The following is a 20702-nucleotide window of genomic DNA, read 5'->3' on the forward strand; positions in this document are numbered from 1 at the left end:
CGGCACTCCTCTAGCGCTGCGTTTACATGACACAGCACCACAAGAGTGCCTTAAAGCCATGGCGCCATGGCTATTGCACCCTTTCCATGGTGCAAAATGGAACTGCTTTTTGCATCTCCTTTTTGCGCTCTGGAAAGGCCAGATCGGGGCCGTGGTGAGAGGTTGCCGTGTCCCCGATCTGGGCAAGATGCAGGTGGCTGCAAGATGCCCCTTCAGGGCGGTCTGCATAGCGCCTCAGTCTGAGATACATATGGATTGCATCACTGTTAACAAAAAGTGTTAGATAAATGTCTTTCTTTTTCACCTCTGCCCTTTCTCAAATAGTGGGGCGGGTCCCCCAGGGGGGGCGCGAGGCTCTGTTATGCAAAGGTGTACTTATAACAATTTTATAGACAAATGATTCTATTTACAGTCGCGTGGGGGGCACAAAATGTTTTCTTCTTCCTAGGGGGGGGGCATGACAGAAAATAATTGAGAAGCACTAAGCATTGATTCCTTTTTCTTTTAAATCTTAATTTCACTTCTCTTTCTTTCTTGTCCTTTTTCTTCTTCTTTCTCAGTGCTATGCCTCCTGAGTAAGTGCCTTCTCTTTTCCTTCTTTCTCTTGCTCTCATCCCTTTTCTGTCTCCGCCATTGCTGCCTATCTCCCCCTTGTTCCTCTCTTTTTTGTGCTCTTCCTCCTGCCCCCAGCTCCTGGCTAAATGTCTTTTATTTCTTTTCTCTCTCTCCTTCTCCTTTTTTCTCCCCTCATTTCTATGACTGGGCAACTGCTTGGAGGTTATATTGCTTCCCATGGGATCCTGCAGGCCTACCCCTCCTTCCCATCCAAAACTATTGTTTTCTTTCCCTCTCAAATGCCTCCCTGTGTAGGAGGCAATTGTGACACATTTGGGGCCTTCTCTGGGATGTTGTAGGCTCAGGAAAAGTTTGTTTTTTAAACACAAAATGATCTGGAAGTTTGGCTTCCACCTGCATTTGCCTCTATCAACTCCCGTATCCAAGTCAGAGTGGATCTGAGCTATTTTATCAGCAAAGTGCTATGCAAATTCTTTATAGAGGGCTGCCAAATGGTTCATATACTGCTCTTGCAGGAGAATGTAAAAGGGCTGTGCAAATGCAATAGTGGCAGTGAAGAAAGATTTCTTCATTGCCACCACTGCCATGACATAGGCTTTATAATGAGCTCTAGTCTATGTTCGCTTGGACTCACTCCAAGTCTTATACCATTATCACTCTAGTCTCCATCCTGCTTGTTTCATCACTACTATCCCCCCGGCGAACCACTGGAGGAAATACTTAGGAGCAATCCTCTCCACCATCCTGGCCATTTCCCTATTCCAGAGATCAATCAAGACTTTGACATGTTAACTCAGCAAGGCAATATGAAACTCCCCAAGAACCATCAGGAATCAATCTAGATCTATACGTTTCTTGAGGCAGACCATCTTAATCAGCCACTCCATCCCTGCAGAGGCTCTGAGTTCCTGTGAGTCTAAATTCCACCATGTAGTTCTATGACAATAGAAGTGTAGAAAGTTCCTTTAAGCTCAGATCACCATCACCCAACCTTGTGTAGAAAACTAAATCCAGCGTGTGTCCTGCATAGAGATGTGAAGGCCTGTGGAAAAAAATTCTGCAGCATGTGTAGCTGTAATGGAGGACATAAAATCCTGAGTTGCTCCTGATAGAAAGGTCTCTGCATGGATGTTGAAGTCCCCAGCACAACTAGCTAAGGGGACTCCAACACAACTGCTGAGGCCAATTCAGCCAGATCAGGAAGGGAGACTGTTGAGCAGTGGGATGGGCAGTAACACAATCCCTATTCTGTATCCTGTAGCATGTGTGGCACCAGATATTAGCTGGGACAGACCCATGGCTGTCATGGAGGACATGAAGTCCTGAGCTGCTCCTGATAGAAAGGTCTCTGCAGAGATGTTGAAGTCCCCAGCACAACTAGACTACTGAGTAGCAGGATGGGCAGTAACACAATCCCTATTCTGTCCCAGCCACCCACCTTTAAGTATACCTTAAGTACATTCAAACACAGCAAACTATGAGACCGAGCACCTGGTGAGGGACATGGAATCACTGCCACTCTTCCTCCCCTTCTCCCAAGTGTTGCCTACTGCTCCATGGAGAACCTAGGCGGACAAAGCTGGGAGAAGTGAACCCCCAGACAGCTTCATCCAGCCAGGTTTTCGTAATACAAGATAGGTCGCCATACTCATCTAAGCTGAGTTCCTGGATTGTGGGTGTTTTTCTGTATACTGACCTGGCATTAAGCACTAGCATTTTCAGCCCAGGGGGCCTGTTGCCAAGGCTATCCAGACTATTTGAGGTGTGGGGCAGTTTATGGACAACCAACAAACTGTGGCTCTCTCCTCTCCTTTGCTGATACCTCTGATTCCTGACTCTGTATCTGCCCTTCTTATTAATGTTGCAGTGGCTGCTCCCTTGGCTGCTCCTCCTCTCATGCTGTCTATTCCCCTTCCCATACTCTCACTTTAATCTCTACCATTAATATAGAATATCCAAGCTGGCAAAGCTTTTATGCAAACACAATTGTTTATTCGGCATGCACTGACCTGATCACATAACAACCTTTCTGCAAATGAAAAAAATACATTCCACTGCAGCTCCACCAAGGAAGATCACAGGTTGGAGGCTCTGAACTTTATCCCTGAAGAAACACATGTTGATTGCATAAAGATTATCCATAAACAGCCATATGGCTTGCATTCCCTTAAAATATTTAATAAAGGAGCAGGAGATGGGACAGGTCTCACCAGTGAACATTGTAAGCCATACTAGCAAAAACTGAGCTAGACAGGCTGAATTAGTATCAGGCAGTTTCCTATGTTTTATTCTTTTATCAGTGATCTACTTTTGAAAATGACTTTGAACATTTCCATCCTGGGAGAAAACCTGGAAGAATTAATTATTCACTTAACTGTACTCTAGTGAACCAAATCTTCAGTCCTAGGCACATTTATTAGGAAATAAGTGTACTATAAATCAGTGGAACTTATGTTGTAGCTTATATGTTTAAGATGGGACTGTTAAAGAGCAAGTAAGTGTTCTAGCAACATTTACTCAGAATATTTAATGATGAAATGTGGAAATGTATCCTTAACTCCTCCATTATGCCAGTGAATGGCATTCATAACTTAATATATACTGTATATATAATCATATTATTGGGCTACTTTTGTACCAAGCCTGGAAACTCCAACTGGTTCAGAATATAGCAGCCAGACTGATTATGGGTACATCCAGGAGTGATCATATTACACCAATCTTGAAATCACTCCACTGATTGCCAATTCATTTCTGGGCAAAGTACAAAGTGTAGGTTATTACTTTTAAAGCCCTATATGGTTTGGGTCCGGGTTACTCATAGTATCACCTTCTCCCATACAATCCCCCATATACAAAAGGAACCATGGGGAAAGGAACCTTTCACTAGGGAAGGAAAAGGAAATTGCCTGTTGAAAGGCAAGAGTGTAATCAGTCCTGAAAGCACAGACTCTCTTCTCCTCTCTCATCCATTCAGACTTTAGTGTGAGCACAAATAGTTATGTCTGCTGGAATTTTAAAAGTTTGGCATTATTTTCTTTGCTTCATCCTTTAAATCCTTGGTCATGTGTCCCTAGGTTTTACCCTCAACTTATCCACAGATCATATAAAAATCCTTAATTTTGCCCCCAAAACTTGCCCTTGATTTATACATGAGGTCAACTTTTAGTCAAGTATATACAATAATTGGCATGTGTATTATATGCTTTGCTGGCCAAACAAATCACCTTTGTGCAACAACTAATTTGTTGAGGAAGTGTCATGAGAGACCATTCCTCTGAGACATTACCAGCAGATTCTATTGCCACAGCTGCTATTCCTTGCATCTTTGCCTACAGATTTGGTCCTAGGGCCGAGCTGGTAATGATCTCTAGGGCAAATTTGTACACTACATCATTTAGATTTTAGTTTACCAACATTTTCAGCACAATGAATTTAAATTTGTGGTTTTCACTTACATTTTGCATATATGACCCTAGAGTACAAGTAAATGGAAAGGCATTACTAGATTTCAGTAGGGAACGAACAACTCAGCATAAGTGCTCCTTCAAGGATAGAGTTCAGAACCACCTATGACTAGATAGGCTGACCTTATTTAAAGTACAGAACTCAATTTTGCTTACTACACTACTCATGTTATCCTTCCCCACTCTAGAGTTGTGGCATTATGAGTATTTCTGCATTGTCTCTATTACAAATGTGAGTAGGAAAAGTAGCAGTGCTACCATGGAAACATTACCTGATGGCCTTTGTGGGGGAGTTCATTCTCCTTGAATACATGCTAACTCAATAGTGCACAATAATGGGCTGATCAACCTTAAGCATAAAGCTTCTATACAAGATTACTTGTTATTAACTCTAATGAATGCCTTCAACAATGCAATTCCTGTCCAACCTCATTATTAGATAAGCACACGGGAACATGCATTAAGGCACACTTTAGAGTGCAAAGCCAGAGCCACTTTGCTGAGTCCCTACCATTTGCAAGCTTCAGAGGAAAGTAGACAGTTTAGTGCTAAGTATGCCTCGAAGGAAAGAAAAACTCAGGTCTGATCCTCCGGTTGAGGTAAGCATGCCTGAAATTAAATGTACAAGATGTTTCATATTTATAATGATCACAGAAAATATAAACTACCTTTGCTTTCTCTGTTTTCCTTTTCCTAAGGGTAAGTTTACTGAGATATAATCAGTACCAGCTTTTCCCAACTATGTAAGGAATTCAACTTTCCTCTGGATATTGGACAAGATGACACAACGAAAAGGCAATCTTTATTGGTAACTTACTCCACCCCATATTTATACATCTAAACAAGCATCTTGAACTACCAGTGCTCTAGAATCCAGAAAATATGAGCTGCAGTCCAGAACCTTCTACCGTATTGACTTTCTTTTGAGTAAGCATTGACAGGAAGAACAGAATTCTCGCCATTAGATATGTTCATTTTTAAAAGAGAGCGAGAGAGACATTCCTAAATAACAGTTCAGTATCCCAGGGGAAACTCCCACAATATATAAAAAAAATACAGTGGAAGTTTCTGACAAATTCCTCATGTAGCATAGCTAGCATATTTGTTTCTAGAAATGCAAACATCTCAAAAAACAAGACAAAGCGGACAATATAGCAGTAATCAAGGCCACATTGAAATAGGTGATTCAGTGTCATAATGTAAAAATTATTCCTTACCATAATATGTAGCCAACAGAAAAGGTGCTCACAGCAACCAATCCATATGTCTTGCTGGGATATTCATGATGCGTTGTTCTCATCTCAATTAATATAAAAGGCAAAACGGTTGTATGCTAGAATGAAAACAAAACAAAAATGTAGAAAAATATTTCATACAATGCTTCATACAAGCATTTTTCAAAAGATTTTTAAGAGAAAAATTACAGTTGCTTTTTTTTCTAAGACATTTGCATAAAATGTGCACTATACAGTTAAACTTAAGCACTGTTATCACTTTGATTTCAATACTGAGGAGAGATTGATTGGGCATAACAACGTAATTCTGTGATGATTACTCAGAAGTAAGTTTCACTGTGTTCAATAAGCCATATTCCCTGCCTAATCTTTAAAACTGCAGTTTTGAAAGTGCTTAACTTTAAGGAGGATCATTTGTTGTTAACTGCCCTCGAGTCGATCTCAACCCATGGCAACCCTATGGATGAGACATCTTCAAGACCTTCTGTCCTCCACTGCCCTGCTTAGGTCCTGTAAACTCATAGCCGTGACCTGGAATCCATCCACCTAGCATGTGGCCTTCCTCTCTTCCCTCCACCTTCCCCAGCATTATTGTCTTTTCCAATGAGTCCTCCCTTTTCATGATGTGTCTGAAGTATGACAGCCTCGGTTTGGTCAACTTGGCTTCCAGGGAGGTTTCCGGCATGATCTTTGTTTGTTTGTTTATCCTTTTGGCTGTCCATGGGATCCTCAGCACTCTGAGGAGGATCACATCTAATGTTTTTTTTTTTTTTTTTACTATACTAGAGAAGTTCAAGCACAGTAAAAGCCTGCAAAGGAAAGGGTTACTTCATTTCTATTCTCAGTAAGATTGAAGCAATCAGTCTATCAGATGGCAAATGTTAAAGGACCACAATTCCTGCCAGACTCTTATTTTGTAGTGTTAAGCTCTTATAAAGTATGTGGTTATATCTGCATTGCAGAAATAATCCATACTAACATCGCTTGAACTGCCATGACTCAATGCTATGGAATTTTTGGAACTATAGTTTGTGAGATATTTAGCCCTCTCTGTCAGAGAGCACTGGTCCCACAACAAACTACAATTCCCAGAATTCCACAGCACTGAGCCATGGCAGTTAAAATGGTGTCAAACTGGATTATTTCTGCAGTGCAGTTACAGCCTGTGTGATTGTCTTTCTAGAGGCTTTCATTATTATTTCTAATTATGAAGACTTGCAAACTCATGTTGCTGTTGTTAGCTGCCCTCGAGCCAACTTTGACTCACAGTGACTCAGTAGATGAGACATCTCCAAGTATGTCTCCTCTCTTCCACTGTTCTACTCATTTCCTGCAGACTCATGCCTGTTTCTGCTGTAATCGAGTCTAGCCCTCTGGTGTGTGGTCTACCTCTCTGTCTTCTGCCCTCCACCTTTCCCAGCATTATTATTTTTTCCAATGAGTCATGTCTTCTCATGATGTGGCCAAGGTACAACAGCCTCAATTTAATCATCTTGGCCTCCAGTGGTATTTCTGGCCTGATTCACTCAAAGATCCATTTGTTTTTCTTTCTGTTCATGGTATCCTCAGGACTCTTCTCCAACACCACATCTCAAATGAGCTGTCTCTAACACTGCAAAGTTATCAAGGCAGCACTGAATAGCTAATAAAGAATACCTAAGAACAGAATATGTTGCATTACTGCATGGCAATTCATTTCTGTCATGAGCTAAGTGGTATAGTGAACTTTACAGTAAGATCCACAGTTTGTATGAAGGAGTAGTCTTAGCAATTAAGTGAATCTAGTCCTGCTAATACAATGGAACCAAAATCAGTATAAATCCAAGTATATTAAGTGAATAATAAACCAGTAGGGACAGACTTACTGGAAAAAATACTGCATGTAAAGAGACAAACTGGCTGTTGAAAAGGATGTACAGTAGATGCTTACATTCCACCCTAGGTTAAGAATATGATACTTGTTGATATGCACATTCTCAATGAAAAGGGGTTTCTGGGGTCTGAAATACATGGGCAAAAAGCACTGGCTTCAAACTGCTTTGGGGGCATGGCATGCAGATGAAGTACGCCCCCGGATGGCTGGAAGCTGATCTGGGGCTGCCCAAGGCAGCCTGAAGATGGCCGGAAAAGGACAGCAAAAAGACACTCCTCGCCAGTGGACTGTAGCAGTGGCTGGCTTTGGGACCGCAGCATCCTGTTGCTGTGGTTCCAGGCTGACCAGAAGCTGACTGCAGCTGGAGTGGCCAGAGGTCTGCCTGACCCCTGATATTCAACAAACTTCTGTGGAGGATAAAGAGAACAATCATAAGATTCTTTGCACTTTGGGACTTCACTGGGGAAAACTTGCTTGTGCAAAAATACACCCTGTGAATAAACAGCAGTATTTTTGCACCAGATGCCCTGGTTCCTGCTGAATCACATTGCTTTTCTGCATAGGAAACACATGTATTTACACAATATGTGCACGTTTACAAGGTTATAGAAACAGTAGAAATATACCAATTAATATGCCAAAGTTTGTATAGTTTGCAAAAACTGCACAGAAATCCTTGTATTTAAGAGAGGAGAAAATTGTTGATATTCTTGGATGCAGGAATAATAATAATAATAATAATAATAATAATAATAATAATAATAAAGGATTTATGTTCCTACTCTGTGTTTATAACCACAGAAAGACTCCTTATGACAGATTAGTCAATTGATCCATATAGCCCAATACTGTCAAAATTAAGGCTCAGAGATTCTGAGCAGATGTTTTTCCAGCCCTACCTGGCCATGGCAGGGATTGCATCTGGGATCTTCTGTATTCAAAGCTGATGCCCTGCCACTGACCTACAATGTTTGTTCCTTCCTTACTTCCTGCAATGTGCAGCAAGACACAACATGTTACATTATATAACTGGATTGTACATTTTCCTGCTCTCACCTCAATATGTAATGGGGGCAGAAATACTCACAGTACAGTGACATAATGTCACATGTTGCCTACATACTGCTGATGGATTTCTCTTATTCTGATGAGAATCCCCCTCCAACATATCTACAAACGGATACTTTGCCCTTCTTATAACATTTAGATTTTCCTAATAAACACTAAAAATATCAGAAACTGGTAGTCATCAATAGTTAATACACATTCGATAGGCTCAGCTAGCATTGTGCTCTCTACTTATTTTTCCAGAGGTACCACTCACTGGTAGAACTTTCAAAAGCTGAACCTGCTATCAAGAAGAAAACCCTTGTTTCCCTCAGATACATACTACTTCTTATATTATATGTGCAACAGAAATGCATGATATCCAAAGACGGTATCTGGTTAATGGGAATCCATGAGTGAAGCTCATCCCCTCTGGGACAGAAACTTCTGGGAGCAGGACATAATGGAGGATTATTACCATTAACCGACACACAGGATGCACTTTAAGGTACCCGCAAGCACTTCATTATTATTGCATAGTTCATGGGTGTTCACATTCTATAATCTAAGGAAAGACCAGTGCCATTGTGACAATGGCTTGGAATCATAGATAACAATTTAAATCAATAGAGAAGGTTAATGCTTTGTGGGTAGTTAGTAACACTTCCTTTTAAAATGCATTCTCTTCTCTTCCGCAAAGTTATGGTTATGGAGGATACACTAAATCTAAAACAGTGTTCCATAGTAGAAGAGCCTTTTGCTCCCCGCTGTTTTTATGCAGCTGTTTTTTCAAAAAAATATGGCTCTACAAAGAACACATCATGCTGCACGTCAGATATTATTTTGTTTTGTTTATTCAGGCCCAGTACACACCACCAGGAAGCAACATCCTGGCAGCAATAGTAGGGCTCGGGAGCACGCACCAATCACATGCTCCTGAGCCATAATATGTGCGGGCAGTGCCATTTTTGAGCGGCACCACCCACACAAGGTACATCATGATGACGTGTGGGTGTCTGAGCGCCCACACATCTATTGCAGGAAGCGGTGTCGTAGGGGCTGTGATGTACGACGTCGCTTCTTGCAATAGATGTGTGGGTGCTCAGACACATCATTGCGTGCTTTGTGTTGGCGATGCCACTCAAAAATGGTGCTGCCTGCACGTATTAGGGCTCGGGAGCGTGTGGTTGGTGCGTGCTCCCGAGCCCTACTATCGCTGCCAGGACATTGCTTCCTGGCGGTGTGTACCGGGCCTGAATTTTTAGTGCGCAGTTGTGCCATGCAGTCTGGTTGCCACGGCAAAGCTGCACAGCACAAAAGGCCGGTGTTTCCTTGATGGTCTGTACTGTGCCTCAACTTCATTTCTATGCCCCCCTCTTCCCAGAAAAGAGTATATAATTACATAAAACATACAACCCCCCCCCCGCCAAAACAAAACAGCACTAGAGAACACAACCCATATAAAAGCCTCCCTGACATAATTATATATTAAAAGGTGCTTGAATAAAAATGTCTCTGCCTACTAGTGAAAGGAAAGCAGGGAGCATTTGATCATATAGCAAATTCCCTCATTTGTGTCACACAAACATTAAAATTTTTGCATTATAAATCCCAAAATTCCCCAGACAGCATGGCCATGTGGTTGGAAAACATCAAAAAAGTAACTTTTCTAAACGCTGAGCAAAGCACATCCACAAAGAATAGTAGCAATCTGGTGCAATGGTTAAAGGGCAAGAATAGGGCAGAAGACCCAGGTTTACAGGCCTACTCAGACATGAAGCTCACTGGGTGTGTTTAGGATAGCATAATCTCTGAGCCTAAATTAGCTGACAAGACTCTTGTTAGGATACAACACAGGAGGAGAAAATCTATGAAGCAGAACACATTAAATAAGCAAGCAGAAATCACGTTTTAAACTTTGTCTCCATTTTGATGTTAAAACTGTCCATTCCTAAAAAAAACTTCTTAATTAATGTACAGCTATAAGACTAGTACACCATAAAACAGCTTTCTACTATTTGAAAATTTTGTATCAGGAATCATTAAAAAGCTAAAACATGAACACAAGCTAAATTCTACATTACAATTCGCTTTCCAGTATTCAGTAAATGGATTTCATAATCTCTTGCATTTTGGATTCTGCTCTCTGTTTCCTTATGCGGTGTCCAATGATGGATATCTATGAGTAGAAGAGCAGAATCCAGAGGAAACTGGGGGGTTACCACAATGCCCAATGTGCCTCTAAAACCAGCTCAGCAAGACTGGGAAGTCCTCCGAGATTGTTTCCTGACGGCACAGAGAGCTGCAGGGGGCAACGAAGGGAAGGAAATTTCATCACACTGGCTCTGGAGTGCCAGTATGCTCATGAATTTAGGCCTCCAAATATTTGAGTTATTGAGTGTAGCTACTGCAGATGCAGATAATTAAGTCGATATTTACGGCATGTGCCATTATCATTAGCAAAGAGTGTATGAATTCTTAATTATGTTAAAAGCCAACTCTAAATTAAGTTATACGTACTAGTTCTCTTCTAAATCAACACCCACATTTTGTATGTTCTGCAATATCTTCCTTTAGACTCACAGAAGCCATTACTGGAAATGGCGTAGTCAATGTCATTTTTACAGCAAAAGGATTAAGGTAATGGTTGAATCCAGACACTTTTTGCTGGTGATATAAATACTGCACTGATGTTTAAATGTAAGCACAACAACCACTTTCTAAATTGGTCAATCAGATTAAAAATGAAGCTCTTTTACATGCTAAACTACACATTCATTCCTTCGTAAGCACAGATATGTGCAGTGTGAGATATTAAAAGAGTATTTCCATCACTTGCAAAAAAACCTTAAGAGATGCAAAAGAAAAATGTAATCAACACAATTAAATCTGCATCAAATTTTTAAACAGAAATGTACATATTTAACTTATGTTTAGCTAATCTTAGTCAAACAAAATGTCAGTGGACTGCGGACTGTATTATTAAAAGAAGGAGAATGTACAATTTTTAATATAGCTTTTTTAAAAAAACAACAACAAAGTACAAAAGATCTTTCCTCCGCAAAACTGCATCACCCCTCCAGATGACCTTATGTTCCTATTTTGAGACCATGAGTGTATCAGAATTATTTACAAAATCAAGATCTTAACAGAAACCAAACTGCACCCTTCAAAAGTATTTCCTGCCAGCCTATGACAATGTCTTTCACACCAGCCCCATGTGCTGCATAATGACTTGCAAAACCCTTGTGTGATAAGCAACTTTTAGCATTCTTTTCTGATGAAATCTGTCCTCTACTCAATTAGTTATTCCTTTCAAACAGGCATCCCAACAACAGCAATCAATAGTAGCAGTAAATGACCTGGATCCTTGGGAAGGTGACAACCCCACACAGATGCCGGACTATTTCCTATCCTGACTCAATAAAGTGGCCAGGGAGCAAACAGGCTGATTGACAAGGTAAATAGCTGCTCAAAGCAGAACAGGTATCAAAGTGTAGTACAATTTTTCATTCTTCACATCTATTTTGGCACTTGATTCCTTTTGTTTCTAGTTGTGGACGTCACTGTTTTCCTCTTTCTTGTCCTATTTCTCTTCCCATGTCCATATCATAATTCTTGCCTACCTCACCTTTGGTCTTGATCACCAGTCCAACACTTTCCTGCCCTCTTTGTTTTCTTTGTACCAGCTGAAGTTCCTAGACACCCTCTTTGTCTTTCAATTTATTTCATTTTTATTTCCAGTTTTTCAAGCAATTCTGGACCTTTGTTACTGCGATTTAAGTTTTAAAAAAGAAGATAAAAGAAACAGAAATAAATAAATAAATGGAATTAGCCTGCTTGGGATTATGTTCTTTAACCTAACATTACTGTGCCGTGAGTCTTATTTCTGGGAGAAAGATGAGACAGAAATCTCCTCAGTGTCCCACTGGTGAGATCAGTGCACTGTGTGAGAATGTGGGAGAGGGCCTTTTCAGCTGTGACACCCCAACTGTGGGATGTCTTCCTCTTGGAGGCACTACACTAGCACAAATAAAGATATGGCTGTTTAAATAAAGGCTTTGAGACGTAAAGTGTTCATTTCGGTTATTTTTGAATGAAAGGGTTGCTACTTAAATTCATACATAACAAGAAACGTCATGCAAAATAAATTGAAGATAATGTGAAATTAACAGTTTACTTGGTTTTTTTTTGCAGTTCCTAAAACACAACACACAATCTGTTTAGAGCTTTGATGTAGCTTAGAAAATTTAGAAAACACAGTTTAAAACCTTTTTAACTGTTTACATTTCTTTTATCTTGTTAACATGGTTAATATTGCTTTAAAATTGCTTTAATATGTTTATATTGATTTTATTTTTATGCTGCCTTGATATAGAGCAGGATATAAACATTTTAATGAATAGATGAATGAATGAATGAATAAATAAATAAATAAATAAATAAATAACAGAAATCCAATGAATCCCCAAATAAATAAGGTACTTAGTCCAGCGGTCCTTTCACATTACAAAATTATATGTCCTATGGAATCTTGGGGTGTGTAGCTTGGTGAGACACTATAGAAGCTCTCAGGCTGAGAATATTAAATGTGTGTGTGTGTGTATGTTTTAAATTATCTGTCGACTTATGGTGACCCCATGAATTTCAGAGGGTTTCTTTGCCAAGGAAAAACTCACAGGTGGTTTTGCCAGTTCCTTCCTCTGAAATACAGCCTATAGCACCTGGTATTTGTTGGTGGTCTCCCATCCAAGTACTAATCAGGATTGTCCCTGCTTATCTTGCAAAATCGGTCAGGATTTGGTACATTTAGTGTATTTGGGCCCTGAGAATTTCACATACCCCTCACAAAACTGCCAATCCAAGGATTTCACAGGAGAACCATGGCAATTCAAGTAGAATCATAGTGTTATAATTGTGTTGTGTGCAAGGTCCCTTATGAAGCTTCTCAAAGGGTGTGTCAGACTAATGCCCTGGTTCAAACCTCTCTTAAACATCTCTTCAGGAAAAAGCCCAATATATGATGGCCTTCAGGCCAAAGTATAAAGATTATTGCTTCAGAGATAACATTATTTGTCATGGCAATATTTCATCAGAGTACAAAGCAGGGGACGGAGAAATATAGAAGTTGCTGCACTTCACAAATTTTGTTAGGCTGTGGTAGAGTCACTGGCACTTTCCCCATGCAGTTACTATGGGCAGTGCTTGTTCGAAAGTAGAAAATTGGTATCACTGAATGCTGTTGCTAGGGGAGTCACGAGAGAAGGATGGCATTGTTTTTCCATTTTTCAAACTTCAGCTTATCTTTTTGCAAGATCTCTCTGCATATAGAGCTGCTGCTGTACAAGAAGAATTTGGGAGTAAGGCCATAAAAGATGCTACACAGCAGCATATATTTAATGAATTGTAAAAGTCTGAGTAAATGATATTAGAGTAATTTCACATTACTTTCTAAATTTATTTTGAATGATGTCTCATATTACAGTATGTATGATTTTAAATAGTAACCCTTTCATTTAAAAATAACTGGAGTAATGGGGAAAAACGTATATATCAACTTATTGACAAGAGATCAGCCTCTGTGCCAGAGTGCTAGAAAGTGCTTAAAGTACCTTGAGTTTTAAGAAGAGATCCAGTTCAGATAAACTGATGGAAACCATTGTTGTGGTTGTGTACCTTCAAGTCATTTCTGACTTATGGCAACTCTAAAGCATCATGGGGTTTTCTTTGCAAAATTTGTTCAGAGGGGTGTTTGCCTTTGCATCCCTCTGAGGCTTAGAGAAAGCATTGTTAAAGATGAAATTAGCAGTACAGAAATACATGTCCTGCTATAAGAGCATCAAAATAGCTTCTACAAGACAGGCCAAAATAAAGCTGCTTTGAGTCACTTCGGAGGTATGCTGTTTGTATAATGCATGTGTACTAAGAGTACAGAAGCCACACCAAAGCCATGATCCAGTCCTAAGGACTGGAACACAGCTTTGGCACAGCTTCTGGACTCTTAGTATGCATGCATCATTTAAACAGCATATCTCCAAAGTGACTCAAAGCAGCTTTATTTTGGCCTGTCTGTATGGGGCCATTGTCGCACTAATCATTTTGAATTACAGGGGTGATCCAGAAGACACCTGAAAATGCAGGAGTCTTCTGCATTTAATTATTTAATATTCTGCAAATAAAGAGCAGGGGATGTTTTTAGATAAATGGTAGGCAAAGTGAAGTCTATGGACTACATGGAACCCTATAAAGCTGTTTCTGTGCTTCTCTGGACCTCCAGGAACAACATCCTTTGGCCCCAAATATTGTCTAGGGAATATGGAAGAAATTGTGTCACATTTTTGGTCTTGTGGACCATTTCAGGCCCCAAAAATGCCTTATATAAAAAAGAGAGAAAATGAAACATGTGATTTTCAGGTCATTTCCTGTTGTAAAAAAAAAAAAAGACCTATCTTGGGCCTAAAGTGGCGCAAGATAGTTCACAAACATGACAAAAAATGTCCCCAATGCCCCTAGATGTAGTTCACAAACATGGCAAAAATGTCCCCAATGCCCCTAGAGGCATTTTTCACTGATGTGAAAAAGGCAAATTCCAGGTGGAGAATCAAAATTGTTGGGAGTACTGTACATTTTTTAAAAACATATCTGAAAAGGAAACTCTAGAGCTCAAAGAAGTTGCATGAAAGGCAATGAAACTGATAAATGAGCTGGACCAAGTGCCTTATGAGGCATGGTCTCAATAATAGGGCTTTTTCAATTTTAGGAGGGAAAGGCAAGTGACCAAGAAATAAAATAGGGCCAAGAAATAAAATTACGTGGGTTGTGGGAAGAGTGGTTCAAAAGGAGTTTGCTCTCTCCCTCTCTCCCTTATATTACTTGAATCTGGGACCACATACTGAAACTGAATGATAGGAGATGCAAGATAGATGAAAGCATAAACTTCTTCACTCAGCACAAAAACTATGGCATTTGCTGTCACAAGATGTTGCAATAATCATCAGTGTGGATAGGCTTAAAAGGCTCTTAGACCACTCCATGAAGGAAAAGACTTTCAATGTCTTCCTATTGCGGTGGCTATAAATTACATCCAGTGTTACAGGCACTATAGCTCTGGATACAAGTTGTTGGGAAACATGGCTCTGAGAGTGTTATTGTGCTCATATGTTCCTTATGGGCTTCTCCAAGGGATCTGATTGGCCACTCTGGGAACAAAATGCTGGGCCAGATAAGGCTTTGGTCTGCTCTTGGAAGCTGCTGCAGCTGCTACCACTTCCCCTCCTCTATTTATTATGCTTGTGTCCTGCCTAATGTATTACAACATTTTCATTCCAGAGAGCAACAAGCTTGTATTATTTTAATTAGCTATTGTTTATGTTGTGTTATTTTGACTGATCAGTAAAAATTTGTAAATACCAATATATGCAATTAAGCCTGCCATTGTGACATTCTCAAATATATGACCTGAACCTTTAAAAGTTGACTCAAGCCATCATATTTGACTTATGAGAGTGGTTACAATACTGCCTCATGCAAAAAGCATTAAGCTAATGTTGGATCAAGCTATATTGCCAAACATGCTCTAGCATAATTAATCAAAAATATTTCAGAAACCAATTGCCTCCAAGAGGTTATCGATTTCTTGTCACAACACATTTTCCTTATGAGGTGCTGCAATGCTTGTGTGTCAGATGTTCTGGCATGTTTTTTTCCCCAATGACTAAGCCTTAATCCATCTTCTTGGCTTCATGCCATTGGTGCATTGACATCTGCAACTACTCATGCTTGACGGCCTCATGCATGAGGTATGTGGCTTTAAAGTTGGACAAGATTAGCACAGAAGACTTAGAATACAACTGAAAGCAGATATGTACAAGGACAGGTGACATATCTACAAATGACATCAGGTAAAATTACCAAGAGAGCCAATGTGCTGTAGTGGTTTGAGTGTTAGACTAGGACACTGGTCTGGGAGGCCAGGGCTTGAATCCTCACTTGGCCATGGAAACCCACTGGTTAATTCTGGGCAAGTAACATGCTCTCAGCTACAGAGGAAGGGCAATCCCCCCCCCCAAAAAAAATTCTGCCAAGAAAACCCTGTGAAAGGTTTTCTTTAGGATCACTGTAAGTCAGAAATGGGTTGACAGCACACAACAACAACATAATCAACCAGCGTATCTGTTTGTATACCAACGCAGTATAATGTAGAAAAGTCATATATTGGGTAAAATAAGATACTATCAATATAACAATATCCAGGTATATAGTAAGAATACAACTAGGACATTATGGCCACAATCCTCATATACACATTATCTCCAATGTACTTTCAAATTTGTTGAGTAAGGAAGTATCCAGTATCTATTTGTACAAATTTTCTGTGTAGGGTGCACAAAGGCATCCATGCAGCTCCCCCCTCCCCAATGACTGACCAAAGAGTTGCTTGTGGAAATGTTTTTGTTGTCTTTTCATAACCAGGAAAGAAGCACCAGCCTTCAAACTGTCCAGGGTGCTGTTGCTGCTGCTTCTTCCCTAGGTGTGCAAGGGCAATGAGATGATACTAAGTGTGCTCCTGCAACCAACTCATGGTTGAGGTGAAGCTACATCCAAGTCAAGAAGCAGCTATCACAACAGCCATAACACAAGCTAAAGTTTGATGGTGGAGATCTATAATCCTCCAGTGGGCCAACAGGATTGTGATTAATACTTAATTTGTTGTATTCCAACCATGTCAGGATCAACATGTTTTCTTGGAGACTCCCCCCTCAATTAGGCTATTTTTTTTTCTGTGTACATCTGCACGTGCTGCACTTTGACAGCTAGACACACACTTATAAGGACACACAGATATCATGTATCATCTGCTTTGGCTGCCCTCCGCACATCTGAACATGTGAGCTGTAGACCATGAAAGCTTATGCCAGATAGTCTTATAAGGTGACATATGATTACATTTTCTTCCTTTTTAATACATAGTTAAGAGCCAGCATGGTGTAGTGGTCTGAATGCCTGACTACGACTCTGGAGATCAGGGTTCAATTCCTGGCTTAGTCATGAAACCCACTAGGTGACCTTGGGCAAGTCACATGCTCTCAGCCTCAGGGGAATGCAATGGCAAATTTCCTCTGAACAAATCTTGCCAAGAAAACCCCATGATAAGTTTGCCTTACATTTGCCATAAATTGGAAACAACTTGAGAACAACAAGGCACAGGACCTCACATTTCTATAAAGCCCACAAAGGCTTAAAGGTCTTTGATCCACCCTCTACTGCTTGTTTCACTGAAATTCTCCTATGAATTAAGGAAACATCATCATCCCTTCATTTGACAGATTCAAGATTCAAGGCAAGACCAGATGGGCACCATCTATAACGCCACAGCTGGCATGACAAACCAGTCACTTCAATGGAATTTTTTTAAAACTTTGCTTTGAAAGCATACTTTGACAATAAAGACAGCCCAGCCTTAATTCTAACATTATAAACACCTCCAGCTCATTCAAGATTCATTTCATCACTGGCTGCCTGTGATAAAATAAAGGCATCCAGGCCTTGGCATCTGCAGCCAACAGCCTAGGCTGTTTATTGCAGTCAGTGGTAACACAAATTTGCACATGGCTGCTAGCACAATTACTTCCTTTTATTATATTTTTCTTTGTTTCTGATTAACATGAATACTTTACAAATCCCTAAGTGTATTTCTTTATATGCATTTTTTTTTAAAAAAAGCATTAAAAAGCAACACATGGCTAGATTAACACTGGATTAAAAACTGATGTCTTATTTCTTATTTCCAATATTTATTGCCAAATTTAAACAAGTACAATACACCTCAAGCTCAGAATGAGTCTCCAAATCCCCATGAATTTTGCACCTCTACAAAGAAAATGAGAAAGTCGATGTTGCTCATTTTCATGCATTCATGTCGTTTATTTTCATACATACTGTGATATTCAAAAATCATCTTTCAGAATAAAATATATTTATAGTGATTAACAAAAGTAAATCCTACTAACTTCAACGGCACTTAGTTCCAGGGAGGGAGCTATACAGGTTTCCACTTCCACTGATCATATCACGTTGTAACTGAATCACACATCATTGTGGCACACATTAAAAAGCCCTGATGAACAAAATAAGTGGCAATTGCTTTGAAATGACATAACCTTTGGATTTTAACCAGTATGAATTGTTGTCTTGCTTTGAAAAAAACAAAAACAAACTTCATTTATATACTGCTTCATACCACCTAAGCAGTGTCTAAGCGGTTTACAGCTGTAAGCTAATTTGCCCCCAACAATCTGGGTAATCATTTTAGCGACCTCAGAAGGATGCAAGCCCTTTTGCTGGTATTGAACTCGCAACCGTATGATTTTGAGTGAGTGGCTACAGTACAGACATTTAACCACTGTGCCACCAGGGCTCCTGCCTTATTTATAGATTGGTTGCCTTTTAACATTAAATGCACCAGAGGCAGTAAATAAATTAATGTATAAATAAATGCAACCCAATTCAACAAACCAATGAACTTTTAACATCCTTTGAAATATTGAAGTGAACTCTAGAGCTAAATCAAATATTAATCACACTTATAAAAACTTGGTAAATGCATATTTATGTAATTTCCATTAATAAAATAGGTCCAGTCTAGTGAGGTCCCACTATTACGGTATATACTCAACTATAAGTTGACCTCATATATAAGTCGAAATCACGCTTTGGGGCCAAAATTACGGATTTTGCCATGACTCATGGATAGCAACTTGGACAGTGTATGTATGTGTGCGTATGGCAAGAGAGACTCTCACTGAGGCTTTTTGCTTCATCGTTTGAGCTTTCATTTCTGCCAGATGCACCAGTGGGAGAGGACTCTTAAACAAACAGCGGTATCAATTAATCATGCAGACTCTTTCTGCTTGGTACAAGAGAGAAATAAAGTGCTCTGCCAACTGCATGGAGAAAGCTGAAAGAACTGTTATCACACTACCATAGTGACCCTTAAATAAATTGACCTGAGATTTCGGGCTCAATTTTGGGCATAAATTTTTAGACTTATAGATTATATACAATATTTTTAGCCCACATTGTCCAGTGTAAAAGTGGTATGGCATCTACTACAATCATAGCATTAATTGCCAACTTGAACTATCAAATCTATCCCAATAGATGGTAATGAAATTGAACAGCATTAGTATGTGAAGGGGAAAATGCTAGTGCCCCTCAAATACAGTGTGCCCGCATGATACGCGGGTGTGCTATATGCAGCTTTCCGCATATGCTGAAAGCCATGAGGGAGCACGCAGGGCACAAGGGTTGGCGCATGTGCGCCGCCAGGCCACCACATGCATGAGCCCCATTCAAGTGAATGGGGCTTGAGCATGCATGGTATTTGGCTTACGCGGGGGATCCGGAACAGATCCCCTGTGTAAGCCAAGGGCGGACTGTACAGTGGGTCCTTGGCTGGGGTGTGGTTCCAGGACCCCCCATGAATACTGAAACCGGTGGATACTCAAAATGGTGTAGTAATGTGAAAATATGTACCGTATTCAAAATGGCTTTGCTTTTGGGATTTTTTAAGGAATATTTTCAAGCCATGGATGGTTAAATTTTTGGATGCAGAATGTCTGAATCTGAAGAGCCAATTGTATTTCCATCATTCATGTCAAGGGTGTTCTTCTGAAGAGGAGAACCTTCTCTATGCCTGGAGACTTCAATGCATTTTCAAACCCAGAATATTAGGGTTATAGATTGCATTGGGAGCCTGCAACCATAGAGGAGGTTTTCCTCTTGAGAAAGTTGCTACTATGCATGAAAAGCAACATGAATATATAAGGAAGGGTGTGTCAGTGTACTTTATTCACATATTTAGACTCTTCTGTTTCATAAGAAGTGAACAAATGTTGTGCAATACACATTTGACTGAAATCTTTTGTATAAATGGAATGCAATTAATAAATTATGTTTGGAAGTCACAGGAGCTAGTTACCCTGTGATATTCCTAATGGAATAAAACATTTTATTGCTAAAATCCACCAAAGATGGACTCTGAATAGAAAGGGGATAGTGAATCCTGTTGGGGTGAGAAGCTTCTCAGTTTTGTGCACCATATTTAAATGATTGCACTGTACATAACTTTTGTTCCACATTAGCTGTGCCTAGTAGTGACAGAGACATGATGACTTTTGCATTCTTTTTTAGCCCATTTCCCCAAGTCACAAGCGTATTGGTCAAGCTAGTCTATAACTGTACTAAACTATACCTGGGTGTAAGACTTGCAGAACCTCTTACATGTAGAACTGAACTATAAATATTTCCTAGAAATATTAGGATCTGCGAGCTAGACAGTTTTATGGTTAGGTGGATCTGCAATTGGTTGACAGACAGAACTCAGAGAGTACTTGTCAATGGTGGAGAGAAATTGATAGTGAGGTACCTTAGGGTTCTATCTTGGACCTGGCGTTGTTTAATATATTTATAAATGTGATGAAATAGAAGGCATGCTTATCAAAT

The 20702-nt window shown here is 39.9% G+C and overlaps 1 protein-coding gene across 4 annotated transcripts in view; it reads right to left on the reverse strand.

The window, feature by feature from the left end:
• Positions 1-20702, reverse strand: part of AIG1 (androgen induced 1) — a 130300-nt gene that overhangs the window by 10337 nt on the left and 99261 nt on the right. For 3 of the 4 annotated variants that reach the window (XM_089530261.1, XM_089530260.1, XM_089530263.1), the window contains exon 4: positions 5261-5376. In XM_089530261.1, the coding sequence (XP_089386387.1) occupies positions 5261-5376 (116 nt within the window). Of the gene's footprint in view, positions 1-4554; positions 4653-5260; positions 5377-20702 lie in introns of all 4 variants that reach the window. The other variant, XM_089530262.1, reaches the window with a different exon arrangement.

This window comes from Sceloporus occidentalis, unplaced genomic scaffold (genome assembly GCF_023333645.1).
Source record: "Sceloporus occidentalis isolate IW3139 unplaced genomic scaffold, rSceOcc1.0.p SCAF_6, whole genome shotgun sequence".
NCBI lineage: Eukaryota > Metazoa > Chordata > Lepidosauria > Squamata > Phrynosomatidae > Sceloporus > Sceloporus occidentalis.